The sequence below is a fragment of the Oncorhynchus keta genome, chromosome 25 (assembly GCF_023373465.1).
Source record: "Oncorhynchus keta strain PuntledgeMale-10-30-2019 chromosome 25, Oket_V2, whole genome shotgun sequence".
Taxonomy (NCBI): domain Eukaryota; kingdom Metazoa; phylum Chordata; class Actinopteri; order Salmoniformes; family Salmonidae; genus Oncorhynchus; species Oncorhynchus keta.
Window position 1 is genome coordinate 49,124,732 of NC_068445.1, and position 24,238 is coordinate 49,148,969.

The 24,238-nt window shown below is 43.5% G+C and overlaps 1 protein-coding gene across 1 annotated transcript in view; it reads left to right on the forward strand.

Moving 5' to 3' along the window:
* Positions 1 to 24,238, forward strand: part of tmem8b (transmembrane protein 8B) — a 323,154-nt gene that overhangs the window by 219,191 nt on the left and 79,725 nt on the right. The window contains exon 6 of the mRNA XM_052479892.1: positions 14,644 to 15,074. Coding sequence (XP_052335852.1) covers positions 14,644 to 15,074 — 431 coding nt within the window. The remainder of the gene's footprint in view (positions 1 to 14,643; positions 15,075 to 24,238) is intronic.

A 24,238-nucleotide genomic window follows, 5' to 3' on the forward strand; every position in this document is an offset into this window, starting at 1 on the left:
TTCCTGGCTGTATTATGGTACTGTATTATGGTACTGTTCCTGTATTATGGTACTGTATTATGGTACTGTATTATGGTACTGTATTATGGTACTGTATTATGGTACTGTTCCTGGCTGTATTATGGTACTGTATTATGGTACTGTTCATGGCTGTATTATGGTACTGTATTATGGTACTGTATTATGGTACTGTTCCTGGCTGTATTATGGTACTGTATTATGGTACTGTATTATGGTACTGTATTATGGTACTGTATTATGGTACTGTATTATGGTACTGTTCCTGGCTGTATTATGGTACTGTATTATGGTACTGTATTATGGTACTGTATTATGGTACTGTATTATGGTACTGTATTATGGTACTGTTCCTGGCTGTATTATGGTACTGTATTATGGTACTGTTCCTGGCTGTATTATGGTACTGTATTATGGTACTGTTCCTGGCTGTATTATGGTACTGTATTATGGTACTGTATTATGGTACTGTATTATGGTACTGTTCATGGCTGTATTATGGTACTGTTCCTGGCTGTATTATGGTACTGTATTATGGTACTGTTCCTGGTACTGTATTATGGTACTGTTCATGGTACTGTATTATGGTACTGTATTATGGTACTGTATTATGGTACTGTATTATGGTACTGTTCCTGGCTGTATTATGGTACTGTATTATGGTACTGTATTATGGTACTGCTCCTGGCTGTATTATGGTACTGTATTATGGTACTGTTCCTGGCTGTATTATGGTACTGTATTATGGTACTGTTCTTATGGTATTATGGGACTGTTCCTGGCTGTATTATGGTACTGTATTATGGTACTGTTCCTGGCTGTATTATGGTACTGTATTATGGTACTGTATTATGGTACTGTTCCTGGCTGTATTATGGTACTGTATTATGGTACTGTATTATGGTACTGTTCCTGGCTGTATTATGGTACTGTTTATGGTACTGTATTATGGTACTGTATTATGGTACTGTTCATGGCTGTATTATGGTACTGTATTATGGTACTGTTCATGGCTGTATTATGGTACTGTATTATGGTACTGTTCCTGGCTGTATTATGGTACTGTATTATGGTACTGTTCCTGGCTGTATTATGGTACTGTATTATGGTACTGTTCCTGGCTGTATTATGGTACTGTATTATGGTACTGTATTATGGTACTGTTCCTGGCTGTATTATGGTACTGTATTATGGTACTGTATTATGGTACTGTTCCTGGCTGTATTATGGTACTGTATTATGGTACTGTTCCTGGTTGTATTATGGTACTGTTTTATGGTACTGTATTATGGTACTGTATTATGGTACTGCTCCTGGCTGTATTATGGTACTGTATTATGGTACTGTTCCTGGCTGTATTATGGTACTGTATTATGGTACTGTTCCTGGCTGTATTATGGTACTGTATTATGGTACTGCTCCTGGCTGTATTATGGTACTGTATTATGGTACTGTTCCTGGCTGTATTATGGTACTGTATTATGGTACTGTTCCTGGTTGTATTATGGTACTGTATTATGGTACTGTATTATGGTACTGTATTATGGTACTGTTCCTGGTTGTATTATGGTACTGTTTTATGGTACTGTATTATGGTACTGTTCCTGGCTGTATTATGGTCCTGTATTATGGTACTGTATTATGGTACTGTTCCTGGCTGTATTATGGTACTGCTCCTGGCTGTATTATGGTACTGTATTATGGTACTGTATTATGGTACTGCTCCTGGCTGTATTATGGTACTGTATTATGGTACTGTTCCTGGCTGTATTATGGTACTGTATTATGGTACTGTTCCTGGCTGTATTATGGTACTGTATTATGGTACTGTTCCTGGCTGTATTATGGTACTGTTCCTGGCTGTATTATGGTACTGTATTATGGTACTGTATTATGGTACTGTTCCTGGCTGTATTATGGGGATTAGGGACTGGATACTGGGGATTGGAGACTGGGGATTAGGGACTGGAGACTGGGGATTAGGGACTGTAGACTGGGGACTGGAGACTGGGGATTAGGGACTGGAGACTGGGGATTAGGTACTGTAGACTGGAAACTTGAGACTGGGGACTGAAGACTGGGGATTGGGGGTTAGGGACTGGATACTGGGGATTGGGGATTAGGGACTGGATACTGGAAACTGGAGACTGGGGACTGAAGACTGGGGACTGGGGATTAGGGACTGGTAACTGGGGACTGGAGACTGGGGATTAGGGAACTGGAGACTGGAAACTGGAGACTGGAAACTGGAGACTGGAAACTGGAGACTGGAAACTGGAGACTGGAGAATGGGGACTGGGGACTAAGGAATGGATACTGGGGATTGGGGATTAGGGACTGGATACTGGGGATTTGGAGACTGAGGACTGGGGATTAGGGTCTGGTGACTGGAGAATGGATACTAGGGACTGGGGACTGGAGACTGAGGATTGGTGAATTAGAACTAGGGACTGGAGACTGAGGACTGGAGAATGGGGACTGGATTCTGGAGATGGAGACTGGAGACTGGGGACTAGAGACTGGAGTATGGGGCCCCACTGTGCTGTGTGTAGGTCTCCTTTCTGGGGCCTGAACCGGTAGGACCCAGGAGGTAGTCATTATTCTCTCTCTCTACCCCTTTCACCCCTGCCGTCCCATTCCTCCAGCTCTCTGTCCCCCGCAGCGCCGCACAGCTCCAAGCAGTCCACCTGCCCGTTCGCACTCTGTCACCATGGCAACGCAAATACTAATTATTCATCCCCCCTTCGATGACAACGAAGCATTGCGAAATTTCATTTGACCTTTATGAAGTGCTCTCGGAATTAATCCTCCGGATGAGATCAATGGAGGAGAGTAGTGTCTTTAACAAATCTGTGGAAGAATGGTTGTAGGAGTCTCTGTCTCTGTCTCTGTCTCTGTCTCTGTCTCTCTCTCTCTCTCTCTCTCTCTCTCTCTCTCTCTCTCTCTCTCTCTCTCTCTCTCTCTCTCTCTCTCTCTCTCTCTCTCTCTCTCTCTCTCTCTCTCTCTCTCTCTCTCTCGTGTAAGATGGCGCTGTACTGAATGGCCGCTGTTTTGCTCCGACCCAACTTGACTATTTTGTGATGATTTTGTTGTTATTTTTACTCTGTTTTCATGTCATACATCCTCTATTATTTCTGACAACCGACAACAACTCTTGAACATTATACTTACCACAATTCCGGCTTCTACTTGGACTTCGACTCATCTGCCCTGGGCTCTCTGTAATTCCAACGCAATTTTCAGATACCCAAGAGAGAACTCCGGCGTTACAGAGGTAAGAGAGGGTGGGATCCTGGTGAGATTAAGGTTGAAAGGACAACCGGCCCCCTCTTCCCCCCATTCTACTGGCTAATGTACAGTCACTAGATAATAAAATGGAGGACCTCTGATTGCAGATTTACGGGACTCTCAAAACGGCAATATTCTTTGCTTTTCAAAAACAAGACAGACAAGATACCCCCCACAGCTATCCAACTTGATGGATTCTCCATTCACCGGGCGGACAGGGTGGTTGAGTCGGGGGAAATCGAGGGGGGAGGGGTTTGCATGTTAATCAACTCCAACTGGTGTGGCCAATTTCAATGTGGTGTCAAGACACTGTTATAATAATAATATAATAATAATATAATAATAATATAATATAATAATAATATAATAATAATATAATAATAATATATGCCATTTAGCAGACGCTTTTATCCAAAGCGACTTACAGTCATGTGTGCATACATTCTACGTATGGGTGGTCCCGGGAATCGAACCCACTACCCTGGCGTTACAGGCGCCATGCTCTACCAAGCCACTGTTCACCCGTCTTGGAAAACCTGATGGTCAAATGCCAACCCTTCTACCTCCCGAGGGAGTTTTCAGCTGTTATAGTGACTGTTGTATACATTCCACCTCAGGACAAGAAAAATAACAAGCGGGTGCTTACACCCAGAGGCTGCCTTTCTGGTTGCCGGCGATTTAAATTCGGTGGCACTAAGTCTTGTGATGTCCAACTTCCACTAGGGGCGATAAAGTCCTACACCACTGCTATTCTACCCACACGCCCGCATACAAGGCCCTCCCTCATCCCCCATTTGGCAAATCAGATCATGATGCCGTACTCTTGCTTCCTGTTTACAAGCAGAATTACCCGCGATTTGCTCTTTTGAGAATTGGTCACCAGTTTCAGAGGGATGCTGCAGGACTGCTTTGCTAGCGCTGATTGGAATATGTTTCAGGACTCCACCGATAACATTGATGAGCTAATCACCTCTGTCACCGGCTTCATTAGAAAATGCATTTGTGACGTTGTCCTCACAGTGACATTGTCCTCAGGGTGCTTCCCCAATCAAAAGCCCTGGATTAACACTGAGGTTGGTGCTAAGCTAAAGAACAGGGCTACCACACACAGAACTATCATAGATAACCCTGATGCTACGGCTGAAGACCGCCAGCCCTCTTGCTGTGGCCGAAGACAGCCAGCCCTGTTGCTATCGCAGAAGACAGCGAGCCCTGATGCTATTGCTGAAGACGACCAGCCCTCTTGCTGTGGCCGAAGACAGCCAGCCCTGTTGCTGTGGCCGAAGACAGCCAGCCCTGTTGCTATGGCCGAAGACCACCAGCCCTGATGCTACGGCTGAAGACGACCAGCCCTCTTGCTGTGGCCGAAGACAGCCAGCCCTGTTGCTATCGCAGAAGACAGCGAGCCCTGATGCTACGGCCGAAGACAGCCAGCCCTGTTGCTATGGCTGAAGACAGCCAGCCCTGATGCTATGGCCGAAGACGACCAGCCCTCTTGCTATGTACGAAGACAGCCAGCCCTGTTGCTATGGCCGAAGACAGGAAGAAGTACAGGAAGGCCTGCTATGACCTCCACAGAGTCGTCAAACGGGCAAAAGTGCAATATAGGAATAAGGTGGAATCATATTACGCAGGCTTCCAGCGCCAGCCGCGTGTGGCGGGGGCTCAGTCCATTACGCATTACAAAGGAAGACCGTGATCAGCCCAACGATGCCTCTCTACCAGACCAACTCTTTGACAACAACAATATCGAGCCGGGTGTGAGGGCCTTCACCGACCCAGTGGATTAGGTGATCTCAGGGCAACACCTGAAAGGCTGCGGGTCCCGACGTGATTCCAGGGTGCATTCTCAGAGCACGCGCAGAACAGCTGGCAGGGATATTCACTGTTATTTACAACCTCTCCTTGTCCCAGTCTGTGATCCCCACATCTTAAAATGACCACCATCATCCCTGTTCCTAAGAATTCTAAGGCTTCATGCCACAATGACTACCACCCTGTAGCACCCTGTACCACCCTGTACCAGCCTGTACCACCCTGTACCACCCTGTACCACCCTGTAGCACTCACTTCTGTCATCATGAAGTGCTTTGAGAGGCTGGATATGGCACACATTAACACTATCATCCCAGACACCCTAGACCCACTCCAATTTGCACACCACCATAACAGATTCATGGACTATGCAATCTAAATTGCTCTCCACACTGCCCTCATCCACCTAGATAAGAGGAATACCTATGTGAGGATACTGTTCATTGACTACAGCTCAGCGTTCAACACCATTGTCCCCTTCAAGCTCGTCACCAAGCTTAGGACTCTGAACACCTCGCTCTGCAACTGGATCCTGGACATCCTGACGGGCCACCCCCAGGCGGTGAGGGTAGGCTACATTACATCTGCCACTCTGACTCTTAACATAGGGGCCCCACAGGGGTGTGTGCTTTGTCCTCTCCCTGTTCATCCACAACTGTGTGGCCACGTACGACTCCAACACCATTTTCAAGTTCACCGACGACACGACGGTGGTAGGCCTGATTACAGACGACGACGAGTCAGCCTACAGTCAGTGACTTGGTGGAGCAACAACCTCTCCCTCACCGTCAGCAAGACCAAGGAGCTGATCGTGGACTACAGGAAACACATCGATGGGGCCCAGTGGATCGGGTACACAGCTTCAAGTTCCTTGGTGTCCAAATCACAAAAGACTTAAAATGGTCCAAACACACACGTACAGTTGTGAAGAAGACGCGGGATGAGAGAGTTGAGGGAGAGTTCCTCTGCCCAGTGTGTTCTTTTTGTCACGTCCTGACCTTAGAGAGCTTTTTATGTCTCTATTTTGGTTTGGTCAGGGTGTGATTTGGGGTGGGCATTCTATCTTCCTTTTTCTATGTTTTGTATTTCTATGTCTTGGCTTGGTATGGTTCTCAATCAGGGACAGCTGACTGTCGTTGTCTCTGATTGGGAAACATACTTAGGTAGCGTTTTCCCTCCTGTGTTTTGTGGGTTGTGGTTTTCTGTTTAGTGTTTCTGCACCTGACAGGACTGTTTCGGTTTTCACTCTTGGTTTATTTTGTTCAGAGTGTTTGTTGATCCAATAAAATCATGAACACTTACCACGCTGCGCTTTGGTCCGATCCTTCATGCAACGACGACCGTTACACATTTGCCCATCTTAATCTTTTATTTTTATTGGCCAGTCTGAGATATGGCTTTTTCTTTGCAACTCTGCCTAGAAGGCCAGCATCCCGGAGTCGCCTCTTCACTCTTGACGTTGAGACTGCTGTTTTGTGGGTACTATTTAATGAAGCTGCCAGTTGAGGACTTGTGAGGTGTCTGTTTCTCCAACTAGACACTCTAATGTACTTGTCCTCGTGCTCAGTATCCCTGTCACCTTCCCTCTATACATATCTACCTCCATCACTCCAGTATCCCTGTCTCCTTACCCCTATACATATCTACCTCCATCACTCCGGTATCCCTGTCACCTTCCCCCTATACATATCTACCTCCATCACTCCAGTATCCCTGTCACCTTACCCCTATACATATCTACCTCCATCACTCCAGTATCCCTGTCACCTTCCCCCTATACATATCTACCTCCATCACTCCAATATCCCTGTCCCCTTCCCTCTATACATATGTTACTCACACCCTGGATTCGGTCTTATTTGTGGCAACATTTGAATTTCATTTTTTTTTTACATTGGATAAAAGTAAAGACTCAGAGGTTGAAAATGGTATATATGTATATATATATATATATATATATATATATATATATATCACACACTGCATTTGAGGAAACAATGGGAAAGTAATTCTTTGAAAGTTGATCAACTTGTAAACTCACTTTTTAGAAAACCGTCTTTGAATGTTTTGGTGAGCCCTTCTATGTCTACACTCATTCAGCATTGTTCACACCCTCTTAAGCCTTATCCCCACCCTTCTCTTTAAGGGTTGATCCTACCAGTCTGTACTAACTTGTCAGCTTCTTCCAGACATCTAAGAGAGAGAAAACAGCTCACTGAACATTACTCGCCCTCTCTGTGGTTTCGCGATCAGAGCGCACACTGGACGCTCTGGCCAATAATTAGGGTTGATCCGAAAGCTCTGACCTCACAACAACAGTTTAAGCACTCAAGCTAACTGGCTAACGTTGGCTAGCTACTTCCAGACACATAATGAGAGAACCTCTCACTCTGACCATTTTACTCCCCCTATCAGAGCTGGTTAGGCTGTTATCATGTTATCCAGAGCGTTGGTGACTAACTGTGCTGCTGGCAACAATTGAATTACACTTTGATGCCAACGTTTACAGACACCAGACATATTCACCGGGTGTTGAGCATTCAGTAGATTCATCAGTTATTATGCACTTTGGCACACTTTTATGGTAAGAAATGTGTGGGATGATTGTGTGGGATGATTGTACTGAACATATTGTTTCTCTACCTCTGTTTTATAAAACGAACTCTAACTCTAACTTGTAAAACTAACTCTAATTTATAAAACTAACTCTATCTTATAAAACTAACTGTATCTCATAAAACTAACTGTATCTTATAAAACTAACTGTATCTTATAAAACTAATTCTAACTTATAAAACGAACTCTAACTTATAAAACTAACTCTAACTTATAAAACTAACTCTATCTTATAAAACTAACTCTAACTTATAAGACTAACTCTATCTTATAAAACTAACTCTATCTTATAAAACTAACTCTAACTCTATCTTATAAAACAAACTCTAACTATCTTAAAACAAACTCTTACTCTATCTTGTAAACCCAACTCTATCTTATAAAACTAACTATCTTATAAAATGAATTATTGTTGAACTTATTTGTATTTGTCAAAATGTGGAGAAATGAAGGGATCTGTATACTTTCTGAATGCATTGTTTGTAGAAAAGTATGTGGACACCCTTTCAAATTAGTGGATTCGGCTATTTCCCGTTGCTGACAGGTGTAAAATTGAGCACACAGCCATGCAATCTCCATAGACAAACATTGTCAGTAGAATGGCCTCACTGAAGAGCTCAGTGACTTTCAACGTGGCACCACCTTTCTAACAAGTCAGTTCGTCAAATGTCTGCTGGAGCCGGTCAACTGTAAGTGCTGTTATTGTGAAGTGGAAATGTCTAGCAGCAACAACAGCTCACAGAGCCCTGACCTCAACCCCATCGAACACTCAGGGATGAATTGGACTGCCGACTGCGAGCCTAATAACCCAACATCAGTGTCCGAACTCACTAATGTTCTTGTGGCTGAATGGAAGCAAGTCCCCGCAGCAATGTTCCAACATCTAATGGAAAGCCTACCCAGAAGAGTGGAGGCTTTTATAGCAGCAATGTTCCAACATCTAGTACAAAGCCTTCCCAGAAGAGTGGAGGCTGTTATAGCAGCAATGTTCCAACATCTAATGGAAAGCCTTCCCAGAAGAGTGGAGGTTGTTATAGCAGATAAGGGTGGACACCAACTCCGTATTAATGCCCATGATTTTAGAATGAGATGTTCGTTTAGCACGTGTCCACATACTTTTGATCATGTAGTGTATATTTTGCTCACCGTAATATTTCTATATTTCTTCAATCTATTATTTTACTTTAGATGTGTGTACTGTATTGTTGTGAATTGTTAGATAATACTGCACCACTTCGCTACACCGGCAGTAACGTCTGCGTATACGACCAATACCATTTTATTTGATTTGATTTGATTTCCTGTGGTCCCCACGAGTATAGTTCAACATGTCCACACACTCGAATTGTAACTCTAAATATCATCCCTTGGTGTAAAAAATTGCCTTTGTTCTCATGGACACACACAGTGTTTATCTTCAGTACTCTCTCTAGTACCGTCTCTGATTCACTCTGCTCTCATACGAGACAGTTTTACAGAGAATCAGGCTTATATAGCAAATAGTATACGTGAACGCAGACAGTCAGTCACCCATTAAAACGTCTGTTTAACCACAGTCACCCATTAAAACGTCTGTTTAACCACAGTCACCCATTAAAACGTCTGTTTAACTACAGTCACCCATTAAAACGTCTGTTTAACCACAGTCACCCATTAAAAAACGTCTGTTTAACTACAGTCACCCATTAAAACGTCTGTTTAACAACAGTCACCCATTAAAACGTCTGTTTAACAACAGTCACCCATTACCCATTAAAACGTCTGTTTAACAACAGTCACCCATTAAAACGTCTGTTTAACAACAGTCACCCATTAAAACGTCTGTTTAACTACAGTCACCCATTAAAACGTCTGTTTAACAACAGTCACCCATTAAAACGTCTGTTTAACAACAGTCACCCATTAAAACGTCTGTTTAACAACAGTCACCCATTAAAACGTCTGTTTAACAACAGTCACCCATTATAACGTCTGTTTAACAACAGTCACCCATTAAAACGTCTGTTTAACAACAGTCACCCATTAAAACGTCTGTTTAACAACAGTCACCCATTAAAACGTCTGTTTAACCACAGTCACCCATTAATAACGTCTGTTTAACAACAGTCACCCATTAAAACGTCTGTTTAACAACAGTCACCCATTAAAACGTCTGTTTAACAACAGTCACCCATTAAAACGTCTGTTTAACAACAGTCACCCATTAAAACGTCTGTTTAACCACAGTCACCCATTAAAACGTCTAACGTCTGTTTAACAACAGTCACCCATTAAAACGTCTGTTTAACAACAGTCACCCATTACAACGTCTGTTTAACCACAGTCACCCATTAAAACGTCTGTTTAACAACAGTCACCCATTAAAACGTCTGTTTAACCACAGTCACCCATTAAAACGTCTGTTTAACCACAGTCACCCATTAAAACGTCTGTTTAACCACAGTCACCCATTAAAACGTCTGTTTAACCACAGTCACCCATTAAAAACGTCTGTTTAACAACAGTCACCCATTAAAAAACGTCTGTTTAACAACAGTCACCCATTAAAACGTCTGTTTAACCACAGTCACCCATTAAAACGTCTGTTTAACCACAGTCACCCATTAAAACGTCTGTTTAACCACAGTCACCCATTAAAACGTCTGTTTAACAACAGTCACCCATTAAAACGTCTGTTTAACCACAGTCACCCATTAAAACGTCTGTTTAACTACAGTCACCCATTATAACGTCTGTTTAACAACAGTCACCCATTAAAACGTCTGTTTAACCACAGTCACCCATTAAAACGTCTGTTTAACAACAGTCACCCATTAAAACGTCTGTTTAACAACAGTCACCCATTAAAACGTCTGTTTAACAACAGTCACCCATTAAAACGTCTGTTTAACCACAGTCACCCATTAAAACGTCTGTTTAACAACAGTCACCCATTAAAACGTCTGTTTAACAACAGTCACCCATTAAAACGTCTGTTTAACAACAGTCACCCATTAAAACGTCTGTTTAACCACAGTCACCCATTAAAACGTCTGTTTAACAACAGTCACCCATTAAAACGTCTGTTTAACAACAGTCACCCATTAAAACGTCTGTTTATAACGTCTGTTTAACAGTCACCCATTAAAACGTCTGTTTAACCACAGTCACCCATTAAAACGTCTGTTTAACAACAGTCACCCATTAAAACGTCTGTTTAACAACAGTCACCCATTAAAACGTCTGTTTAACAACAGTCACCCATTAAAACGTCTGTTTAACCACAGTCACCCATTAAAACGTCTGTTTAACAACAGTCACCCATTAAAACGTCTGTTTAACAACAGTCACCCATTAAAACGTCTGTTTAACCACAGTCACCCATTAAAACGTCTGTTTAACAACAGTCACCCATTAAAACGTCTGTTTAACAACAGTCACCCATTAAAACGTCTGTTTAACAACAGTCACCCATTAAAACGTCTGTTTAACCACAGTCACCCATTAAAACGTCTGTTTAACAACAGTCACCCATTAAAACGTCTGTTTAACAACAGTCACCCATTAAAACGTCTGTTTAACAACAGTCACCCATTAAAACGTCTGTTTAACAACAGTCACCCATTAAAACGTCTGTTTAACAACAGTCACCCATTAAAACGTCTGTTTAACTACAGTCACCCATTAAAACGTCTGTTTAACAACAGTCACCCATTAAAACGTTTGTTTAACCACAGTCACCCATTACAACGTCTGTTTAACCACAGTCACCCATTAAAACGTCTGTTTAACCACAGTCACCCATTAAAACGTTTGTTTAACTGTCACCCATTGATTTGATTTAACAACAGTCATTTGATTAAAACGTCTGTTTAACAACAGTCACCCATTAAAACGTCTGTTTAACAACAGTCACCCAACAACAGTAAAAACGTCTGTTTAACCACAGTCACCCATTAAAACGTCTGTTTAACAACAGTCACCCATTAAAACGTCTGTTTAACAACAGTCACCCATTAAAACGTCTGTTTAACAACAGTCACCCATTAAAACGTCTGTTTAACCACAGTCACCCATTAAAACGTCTGTTTAACAACAGTCACCCATTAAAACGTCTGTTTAACCACAGTCACCCATTAAAACGTCTGTTTAACCACAGTCACCCATTAAAACGTCTGTTTAACAACAGTCACCCATTAAAACGTCTGTTTAACAACAGTCACCCATTAAAACGTCTGTTTAACAACAGTCACCCATTAAAACGTCTGTTTAACAACAGTCACCCATTAAAACGTCTGTTTAACAACAGTCACCCATTAAAACGTCTGTTTAACCACAGTCACCCATTAAAACGTCTGTTTAACCACAGTCACCCATTAAAACGTCTGTTTAACAACAGTCACCCATTAAAACGTCTGTTTAACCACAGTCACCCATTAAAACGTCTGTTTAACTACAGTCACCCATTATAACGTCTGTTTAACAACAGTCACCCATTAAAACGTCTGTTTAACCACAGTCACCCATTAAAGCGTCTGTTTAACCACAGTCACCCATTAAAACGTCTGTTTAACAACAGTCACCCATTAAAACGTCTGTTTAACAACAGTCACCCATTAATAACGTCTGTTTAACTACAGTCACCCATTAAAACGTCTGTTTAACAACAGTCACCCATTAAAACGTCTGTTTAACAACAGTCACCCATTAAAACGTCTGTTTAACAACAGTCACCCATTAAAACGTCTGTTTAACAACAGTCACCCATTAAAACGTCTGTTTAACAACAGTCACCCATTAAAACGTCTGTTTAACAACAGTCACCCATTAAAACGTCTGTTTAACTACAGTCACCCATTAAAACGTCTGTTTAACAACAGTCACCCATTAAAACGTCTGTTTAACCACAGTCACCCATTAAAACGTCTGTTTAACTACAGTCACCCATTAAAACGTCTGTTTAACAACAGTCACCCATTAATAACGTCTGTTTAACCACAGTCACCCATTAATAACGTCTGTTTAACCACAGTCACCCATTAAAACGTCTGTTTAACCACAGTCACCCATTAAAACGTCTGTTTAACAACAGTCACCCATTAAAACGTCTGTTTAACAACAGTCACCCATTAAAACGTCTGTTTAACAACAGTCACCCATTAAAACGTCTGTTTAACAACAGTCACCCATTAAAACGTCTGTTTAACAACAGTCACCCATTAAAACGTCTGTTTAACAACAGTCACCCATTAAAACGTCTGTTTAACAACAGTTTAACAACAGTCACCCATTAAAACGTCTGTTTAACAACAGTCACCCATTAAAACGTCTGTTTAACTACAGTCACCCATTAAAACGTCTGTTTAACAACAGTCACCCATTAAAACGTCTGTTTAACTACAGTCACCCATTAAAACGTCTGTTTAACTACAGTCACCCATTAAAACGTCTGTTTAACTACAGTCACCCATTAAAACGTCTGTTTAACAACAGTCACCCATTAAAACGTCTGTTTAACCACAGTCACCCATTAAAACGTCTGTTTAACCACAGTCACCCATTAAAACGTCTGTTTAACCACAGTCACCCATTAAAACGTCTGTTTAACAACAGTCACCCATTAAAACGTCTGTTTAACAACAGTCACCCATTAAAACGTCTGTTTAACAACAGTCACCCATTAAAACGTCTGTTTAACAACAGTCACCCATTAAAACGTCTGTTTAACAACAGTCACCCATTAAAACGTCTGTTTAACAACAGTCACCCATTAAAACGTCTGTTTAACCACAGTCACCCATTAAAACGTCTGTTTAACAACAGTCACCCATTAAAACGTCTGTTTAACAACAGTCACCCATTAAAACGTCTGTTTAACAACAGTCACCCATTAAAACGTCTGTTTAACCACAGTCACCCATTAAAACGTCTGTTTAACTACAGTCACCCATTAAAACGTCTGTTTAACAACACCCATTATAACGTTGCTGCTGAAAGGTGTATAGTTCCACTTCATTTGATCATTTCAACACACAGGACCTGTTATGTTTTTCTGCTTCCAGACGATCAGATGATCGGACTGGTTGATGTGGAGATGAGAGGAAATAGAAGCCTCTTGACAATGATCCACCTTTTGTTTGTTTCTCTAACCCTCTGAGTGTGTGTGTGTGTGTGTGTGTGTGTGTGTGTGTGTGTGTGTGTGTGTGTGTGTGTGTGTGTGTGTGTGTGTGTGTGTGTGTGTGTGTGTGTGTGTGTGTGTGTGTGTGTGTGTGTGTGTGTGTGTGTGTGGTGTCGACAGGCTGCTGCCGCCCATGAGAGCACTTCAGACTGACTCAGACACTTCTCTACAGATAATACTGCCAGGCAACCTAACAGGCACATGAGCAAACTAGGCCTGAGCAGAGAGGAGAGGCTCTTGAGAGGAGAGGAGGAGGAGAGGAGACAAGAGAGGCAAGGAGGAGAGAGGAGAAAGGAAGAGAGGAGAGGAGAGGAGAGGAGAGGAGAGGAGAGGAGAGGAGAGGAGAGGAGAGGAGAAGAGAGGAGAGGAGAAGAGAGGAGAGGGGAAGAGAGGAGAAGAGAGGGGAAGAGAGGAGAAGAGAGGAGAAGAGAGGAGAAGAGAGGAGAAGAGAAGGGAAGAGAGGAGAAGAGAGGAGAAGAGAGGAGAAGAGAGGAGAAGAGAGGAGAAGAGAGGGGAAGAGAGGAGAAGAGAGGAGAGGCCTGTTTCACACTGGTATTGCCATGACATGACACATTTCCTGTCTGTCTGTCTGTCTGTCTGTCTGTCTGTCTGTCTGTCTGTCTGTCTGTCTGTCTGTCTCCCCATTCTTCCTAAATGACTCCATTGTTTCTCTCTCTCTCTGTTTCTCTACCTCTCTCTACCTCTCTCTCCCTCTCTCTCTCTCTATCTGTCTCTCTTTCCCTCTCCAGATTGCTCCAAATCCAGCGCCTCTAAGGGTTCCCCCTCTAGCTCCTCTTCTGGCCCCAGCTCTAATCTCAACCTGCCACAGTCCTTTGGCAGTGCTATGGGCTTCTCTCTCTCTGAGACGCTCCCCTCCACCCCTGCCGGCCTCCCGGGCCTCCCCAGCCACGCCCAGAACTCCTCCTCTTCGGACCCCGCTGGCTCCCTCCTCGCCCCACAGGACAGTATAACCCATATGGCTCCCAGCTCCGACCCCAACAGGTGCTGGCCCATCCGGCCCACCCTGAGGAATGAGCTGGACACCTTCTCTGTCCACTTCTACATCTTCTTTGGTCCGAACATCTCTGTTCCTCCGGACAGGGCTGCTGTGTTCTCCATTAACCTCATGCCTGTCCTGGACAGTGGAGGAGTCCTCAATATGGAACTCAAACTCAACTTGGTGAGTGTCAAAGAGATTTCATTACAAGATGTGTTTTGTACCTTGTAATTTTTCCCTCTCTCTCTCACAACCACACAGTGGGAAGGACGTTTGCAAGTCTTGTGCTGTTTTGTTTAAACACAGACTAAAGACCTGACAATTTTCTGGTAATTATGTATTGTACCTAGCTCTTAGATACTGAGATACTAAAGATGCCTTCCCTGAGTGATTTGTTGGTTAAATACTCAGGCTAGCATTTCCTTCTAGCAGGGGAATCCCACTGTGTTTTACATGTCCACACCACCAGACAGACTATGTCTGACAGCAGTACATCATATCTACCTATCCCTCCCAGGTTGGTAGACTGTCATAGTTCCTCCTTGTCCCTCTGCCTTAGTTCCAGGAAGTGAAATAGGCCTATTTTCATACCAGGAAGTGAAATAGGCCTATTTTCATACCAGGAAGTGAAATAGGCCTATTTTCATACCAGGAAGTGAAATAGGCCTATTTTCATACCAGGAAGTGAAATAGGCCTATTTTCATACCAGGAAGTGAAATAGGCCTATTTTCATACCAGGAAGTGAAATATGCCTATTTTCATACCAGGAAGTGAAATAGGACGATTTTCATACCAGGAAGTGAAATAGGCCTATCTTCATACAAGCCAAGACATTAAGGCATTAGCTACAGTATGGAGGCAGTGTTACAGCCTAAAGCCATCACAGTGTTCCAACGTAAAGCCATCACAGTGTTACAGCCTAAAGCCATCACAGTGTTCCAACGTAAAGCCATCACAGTGTTACAGCCTAAAGCCATCACAGTGTTCCAACGTAAAGCCATCACAGTGTTCCAACGTAAAGCCATCACAGTGTTCCAACGTAAAGCCATCACAGTGTTCCAACCTAAAGCCATCACAGTGTTACAGCCTAAAGCCATCACAGTGTTCCAACGTAAAGCCATCACAGTGTTCCAACGTAAAGCCATCACAGTGTTTCAATGTAAATCCATCACAGTGTTACAGCCTAACGCCATCACAGTGTTACAGCCTAAAGCCATCACAGTGTTACAGCCTAAAGCCATCACAGTGTTACAGCCTAAAGCCATCACAGTGTTCCAACGTAAAGCCATCACAGTGTTACAGCCTAAAGCCATCACAGTGTTACAGCCTAAAGCCATCACAGTGTTCCAACGTAAAGCCATCACAGTGTTCCAACGTAAAGCCATCACAGTGTTACAGCCTAAAGCCATCACAGTGTTCCAACGTAAAGCCATCACAGTGTTACAGCCTAACGCCATCACAGTGTTACAGCCTAAAGCCATCACAGTGTTACAGCCTAAAGCCATCACAGTGTTACAGCCTAAAGCCATCACAGTGTTCCAACGTAAAGCCATCACAGTGTTACAGCCTAAAGCCATCACAGTGTTACAGCCTAAAGCCATCACAGTGTTCCAACGTAAAGCCATCACAGTGTTCCAACGTAAAGCCATCACAGTGTTCCAACGTAAAGCCATCACAGTATTCCAACGTAAAGCCATCACAGTGTTCCAACGAAAAGCCATCACAGTGTTACAATGTAAAGCCATCACAATGTTACAACGTAAAGCCATCACAGTGTTCCAATGTAAAGCCATCACAGTGTTCCAACCTAAAGCCATTACAGTGTTCCAACCTAAAGCCATCACAGTGTTCCAACCTAAAGCCATCACAGTGTTCCAACCTAAAGCCATCACAGTGTTCCAACCTAAAGCCATCACAGTGTTCCAACCTAAAGCCATCACAGTGTTCCAACCTAAAGCCATCACAGTGTTCCAACCTAAAGCCATCACAGTGTTCCAACCTAAAGCCATCACAGTGTTCCAACCTAAAGCCTTCACAGTGTTCCAACCTAAAGCCATCACAGTGTTCCAACCTAAAGACATCACAGTGTTCCAACCTAAAGCCATCACAGTGTTCCAACCTAAAGACATCACAGTGTTCCAACCTAAAGCCATCACAGTGTTCCAACCTAAAGCCATCACAGTGTTCCAACCTAAAGCCATCACAGTGTTCCAACCTAAAGCCATCACAGTGTTCCAACCTAAAGCCGTCACAGTGTTCCAACCTAAAGCCACAAGCAGCAGCATGCAGATCTACACCACCAGTCTCCCAAATGGCACCTGATTCCTTATATAATGTAGAAGATAAGTTTGGACACACCTTCTCATTCAATAATGTTTCTTTATTTTTACTATTTTCTACATTGTAGAATATTAGTGACGACATCAAAACTATGAAATAATACATATGGAATCATGTAATGACCAAAAAAGTGTTAAATAAAAATGTATTTTAGATTTTAGATTCTTCAAAGTAGCCACCCTTTGCCTTGACAAGAGCTTTGCACACTCTTGGCATTCTCTCAACCAGCTTCACCTGGAAGGTTTTTCCAACCATCTTGAAGGAGTTCCCACATATGCTGAGCACTTGTTGGCTGCTTTTCCTTCACTCTGCGGTCCAACTCATCCCAAACCATCTCAATTGGGTTGAGGTCGGGTGATTGTGGAGGCCAGGTCATCTGATGCAGCTCTCCATCACTCTCCTTCTTGGTCAAATAGCCCTTACACAGCCTGGAGGTGTGTTGGCTCATTGTTCTGTTGAAAAACAAATGATAGTCCCACTAAGCCGAAACCAGATGGGATGGGGTATCGCTGCAGAATACTGTGGTAGCCATGCTGGTTAAGTGTGCCTTGAATTCTAAATAAATTACGGACTGTGTCATCAGCAAAGCACCCCCCACACCATCACACCTCCTTCTCCATGCTTCACAGGGGGAACCACACATGCGGAGATCATTTGTTCACCTACTCTGCGTCTCACAAAGACACAGTGGTTGGAACCAAACATCCAAAATTTTGACTCAACAGAACAAAGGACCAATTTCCACCAGTCTAATGTCCATTGATTGTGTTTCTTGGCCCAAACAAGTCTCTTCTTATTATTTGTGTCCTTTAGTAGTGGTTTCTTTGCAGCAATTCGACCATAAAGGCCTGACTCACCCAGTCTCAGTTGATGTTGATATGTAACTGTTACTCGAACTCTATGAAGTATTTATTTGGGCTGCAATTTCTGAGGCTGGTAACTCTAATAAACTTATCCTCTGCAGCAGAGGTAACTGGGTCTTCCTTTCCTGTGGCGGTCCTCATGAGAGCCAGTTTCATCATAGTGCTTGATGGTTTTAGCGACTACATACGAGGAAACTTTCAAAGTTCTTAAAATGTTCCATATTGACTGACCTTCATGTCTTAAAGTAATGATGGGTTGCCGGAACTCATCCAGGACTTTGGCAGCTGTGTGGTTGACAGAGACATGGGAACTCATCCAGGACTTTGGCAGAGACATGGGAACTCATCCATGACTTTGGCAGAGACATGGGAACTCATCCAGGACTTTGGCAGAGACATGGGAACTCATCCAGGACTTTGGCAGAGACATGGGAACTCATCCATAACTTTGGCAGAGACATGGGAACTCATCCATGACTTTGACAGAGACATGGGAACTCATCCAGGACTTTGGCAGAGACATGGGAACTCATCCATGACTTTGACATAGGCATGGGAACTCATCCAGGACTTTGACAGAGACGTGGGAACTCATCCAGGACTTTGGCAGACACATGGGAACTCATCCAGGACTTTGACAGAGGCATGGGAACTCATCCATGACTTTGGCAGAGGCATGAGAACTCATCCAGGACTTTGGCAGAGACATGGGAACTCATCCATAACTTTGTCAGAGACATGGGAACTCATCCAGGACTTTGACAGAGGCATGGGAACTCATCCATGACTTTGGCAGAGACATGGGAACTCATCCATAACTTTGGCAGAGGCATGGGAACTCATCCATGACTTTGGCAGAGGCATGGGAACTCATCCATGACTTTGGCAGAGACATGGGAACTCATCCAGGACTTTGGCAGAGGCATGGGAACTCATCCGGGACTTTGGCAGAGACATGGGAACTCATCCGGGACTTTGGCAGCTGTGTGGTTGAGTATGTATTGGGTCCTATACTTCCTGGTGTTTCATGATGTACTACTGGACACTTCTCTGGTCACGACCCTCATCTAATGTCCTTGGACACCTTCATAAAGCAGAGAGAGAACCGAAAAAGATGACAGCACAACAATGCTCCCAATATTTGCTTTTCACATGTTGGATGATTTAAATTGAAAAGTGTTTTATATTTCATAAGGAACACACTGTGGTGAGGTCAGCATAGTAAGAAAACAGAGAAAGACACACTGACACAGATCATGTAGCCTGCTACTGCTAGTTAGGCCTAATATTCTGGCTGTATAGTGGTTGAAATGTATTTCAGAACTACTACAGTAGGCTAATAAGGAAAGGGAGATTCAGGGGAACGTTTAGACACTAGGTTATTTGTAATACAGCTTAACAAGTTGTTAGATTGTCTTTTATAACAGATAGGTAATGCGATAGCCATTTACTAGACATTTATACAGTGTTTTCATTCAAACGTAGTCATCATGTATTACAATAAAGGACAATTCGTGGACTGTCTGTGTATTGTAATAGTTTTATCAGGGTTTTTTCCACCTCTGAATCTGAGGTTCTTTAGCACCGAGGGGGTTTATGAGTTGTAGTAACACTGGTGTCAAATGCCACCTTTCCAACAAGTCAGTTTGTCACATTTCTGCCCCGGGTCAACTGTAAGTGCTGTTATTGTGAATTGGAAACGTCTAGGAGCAACAACGGCTCAGCCGCGAAGTGGTAGACCACACAAGCTCACAGAACGCTGAAGCGCATAACACGTAAAAATCGTCCTCGGTTGCAACACTCCCTACCGAGTTCCAAACTGCCTCTGGAAGCAACGTCAGCACAAGAACTGTTCGTCGGGATCTTCATGAAATGGGTTTCCATGGTCCGAGCAGCTGCACACAAGCCTAAGATCACCATGCGCAATGTCAAGGCCACACAAGCTCACTGAACGGGAACGGTGAGATGGGAGTCAGGCAGATATTTTTCTGGTGTCAGATGAAGCCCGGAGACAGAATATGGGACAGTAGCTGTGATGTAACACTGCTTGCCTCCTCCACTATGCAGCCAGTCGCTGGTAGCTCATGAGTTTGTAGTCTGAGGTGTTTGCTGAGGGCACGTACGTCTAGAACGGGTTGCTAAGTCCCGCCCCTTTTCGTAACCATGAATACCGACTGTACCAGATTTTCGACATTGGAACCACTCGGATTGCCTGCTTCTGGAGACGAGAGGATATTTCCTCAAAACGGGCGCTGAGGCCTCGCGAACAGTTGACCTGTTGATGGGACAGGCAGCTCATTTGTAGCCTCATATGAATCACAGAGACTGCATGTGGGATAATAGCTTAGTTGTGTCCAACCCTGCTCATTCCCTGACTGCTACCAACAACGAATTGCCTATAGAGACCATAACCTGTATCACTAGACACCTCATAGGGAATAGTGAGCTACAGGCAGGAATCAGCAATGAATGACAGTATTGAGCCACTTATAGGGGAGGGGCTCCCCTTGTGGACACTGACCCAACTTGTCACTCTCACCCTGGGAGATTGATATACCCCTTGAACCCTGTGAACACTGTGGAATGCTGGGTAACAGAGGGGGGGAGCATTAAACATGGACAATATGCATTGTGCTTCTGTGCGACTGTATAGCATGAAGCCCGGCCCTTTACGGTCACTAGGGGCTCTGGTAATGTCTGACATAGTATCCCGTTTGCCAAACGTTGTCACAGTTGTCACTGTTGTCACTGTAATGTCTTTGCAGAGGGGTGCACTGGTCACTCAGATCTGTGCCAAGGTCCCATGTAAACCCTGCTTCCCTCCCTCCAACTCCAGGAACTGAAAATAGTATGGGTTTGAAAGATAGTACATTTCACTCGCTGGAAGGCAAAAGCATTCTAGCCGACGTCAGCCAGGAGGCTTTTTAGCCTAAGCTAAGCTAGCCAGCACGTTCCGTTTAGAATAACCAAGAGACTTAACGCTACGTATACTGAACAAGACATCTATCCCAGCACTTGTTTAGCAGGTTGAACCCAATCTAATCAGTCCACATAGGACCCGACCCTTCATCAACAACTCTGTGAAGAGAGGCAAGCACTGCTGGACCGAGGAAGACACAGACACAACCTGGCCACCCTCTCTCTTTGAGTAGGCTCCCATAAGCACACAGGAGCTGGACGCGGGTATCCGTGTTCACACTGAGGTGAAGAGAGGAATAATTGAAGGAATGAATCCGAGTCTCATGCTCATCACCTGTGGGAAGTGGGGCTTCCAGTGAGGAGAGGATTTCAATGGCCTTGTCAGACATGATTGTGGATCATGAGAGTGTGACTTCCCCATAGTATGTTGTACCGAAGCGGACTGAATAAAAGCAACCATGTGACATGGTACAGGAGGTGGAAGAAATAAAAACGTCTGTAATTAAAGAGTAGATGGAGTTGAAAGGAAGAGCAGGGGGATTTGAAAGGAATGGCAGGGGGAGTTGAAAGGAAGAGCAGAGGGAGTTGAAAGGAAGAGCAGAGGGAGTTGAAAGGAAGAGCAGAGGGAGTTGAAAGGAAGAGCAGAGGGAGTTGAAAGGAAAAGCAGAGGGAGTTGAAAGGAAGAGCAGAGGGAGTTGAAAGGAAGAGCAGAGGGAGTTGAAAGGAAGAGCAGAGGGAGTTGAAAGGAAGAGCAGAGGGAGTTGAAAGGAAGAGCAGAGGGAGTTGAAAGGAAGAGCAGAGGGAGTTGAAAGGAAGAGCAGAGGGAGCTGAAATGAGGAGCAGAGGGAGTTGAAAGGAAGAGCAGGGGGAGTTGAAAGGAAGAGCAGAGGGACTGAGCTCCACTGCAACATTGATGGGAGTAAATGACAGGAGTGGATTTCTGCTTACTCTTTAATGGCCTCAAGGGCCAATATGTACTGGACTTGCTCCTTCACTCTTGGGATTAGCCTCTCACACACACAGTCATTAAATTGACTATCATTGCCATTATTTGAAAAACAACAATTTCACACATTAAAATGCCACGTTACACTATCAAATTAAAATCAAATGCACAAAGACACACTACGGATTGAAATTCAACTGGTAAACTCTGTAATGTTACCTTCACAACTGGTAAACTCTGTAATGTTACCTTCACAACTGGTAAACTCTGTAATGTTACCTTCACAACTGGTAAACTCTGTAATGTTACCTTCACAACTGGTAAACTCTGTAATGTTACCTTCACAACTGGTAAACTCTGTAATGTTACCTTCACAACTGGTAAACTCTGTAATGTTACCTTCACAACTGGTAAACTCTGTAATGTTACCTTCACAAATGCCTATATTTGAACGCGTTGATGAACAAGTGTAATGAACTTGTCTGTTGATGAATGGTGGCAATGCAGGGCATGATAATCCAATTCACCAGGTTTGAATGTCAGGAATGTAATCGTCCGAGCTGATATGCACACCGATGGATTCCCAATGCTATGGCTGGTAAAAGAGGTCACCGATATTAAAAGAGTCTGAATATTAATACACCTGGTTCACTTTCACAAACTCAGAAATGTGCTCTTCGTGAAGAGGATGAAACAGTCTCCCACTGGACGTTTCACTGTGGCCACCACTCCTTGGTTTTCCACAACTTCTCGTCATCCAACACAGCTGTTGGAAAGCACTGGTTCTGAAGGTTGGCATGGAAAGCACTGGTTCTGAAGGTTGGCATGGAAAGCACTGATTCTGAAGGTTGGCATGGAAAGCACTGGTTCTGAAGGTTGGCATGGAAAGCACTGGTTCTGAAGGTTGGCATGGAAAGCACTGGTTCTGAAGGTTGGCATGGAAAGCACTGGTTCTGAAGGTTGGCATGGAAAGCACTGGTTCTGAAGGTTGGCATGGAAAGCACTGGTTCTGAAGGTTGGCATGGAAAGCACTGGTTCTGAAGGTTGGCATGGAAAGCACTGGTTCTGAAGGTTGGCATGGAAAGCACTGATTCTGAAGGTTGGCATGGAAAGCACTGATTCTGAAGGTTGGCATGGAAAGCACTGATTCTGAAGGTTGGCATGGAAAGCACTGATTCTGAAGGTTGGCATGGAAAGCACTGATTCTGAAGGTTGGCATGGGAAAGTCTTAGGTAGGTTCTGAAATACAACGTGAGAGGCAGAGGGTAGAAAGACCAGAGTACTGAGTCAATGTGCAGCCAGTGGTACCAGTACTGAGTCAATGTGCAGCCAGTGGTACCAGTACTGAGTCAATGTGCAGCCAGTGGTACCAGTACTGAGTCAATGTGCAGCCAGTAGTGGAGTCAGTAGTGGAAAAAGTACCCACTTTGTACAAAATAAATGTAATTACAAAAATATACTTAAGTATCAAAAGTAAAAATATAAATAATTTCACATTCCTTATATTAATCAAACCAGACGGCGCAATTTTGTTTTTTTATATACAAAATACCGGCAAAAAAGTATTTAGTCAGCCACCAATTGTGCAAGTTCTCCCACTTAAACATATGAGAGAGGCCTGTACTTTTCATCATAGGTACACTTCAACTATGACAGACGAAATGGGGAAAAAAATCCATAAAATCACCTTGTAGGAATTTATTTGGAAATTATGGTGGAAAATAAGTATTTGGTCAATAACAAAAGTTTATCCCAATACTTTGTTATATACAATTTGTTGGCAATGACAAAGGTCAAATGCTTTCTGTAAGTCTTCACAAGGTTTTCAAATACTGTTGCTGGTATTTTGGCCCATTCCTCCATGCAGATCTCCTCTAGAGCAGTGATGTTTTGGGGCTGTTGCTGGGCAACACAGACTTTCAACTCACTCCAAAGAGTTTCTATGGGGTTGAGATCTGGATACTGGCTAGGCCACTCCAGGACCTTGAAATGGTTCTTACGAAGCCACTCCTTCGTTGCCCGGGCGGTGTGTTTGGGATCATTGTCATGCAGAAAGACCCAACCACGTTTCATCTTCAGTGCCCTTGCTGATGGGAGGAGGTTTTCACTCAAAATCTCACGATACATGGCCCCATTCATTCTATCCTTTACACGGATCCGTCGTCCTGGTCCCTTTGCAGAAAAACAGCCCCAAAGCATGATGTTTCCACCCCCATGCTTCACAGTAGGTATGGTGTTCTTTGGATGCAACTCAGCATTCTTTGTCCTCCAAACACGA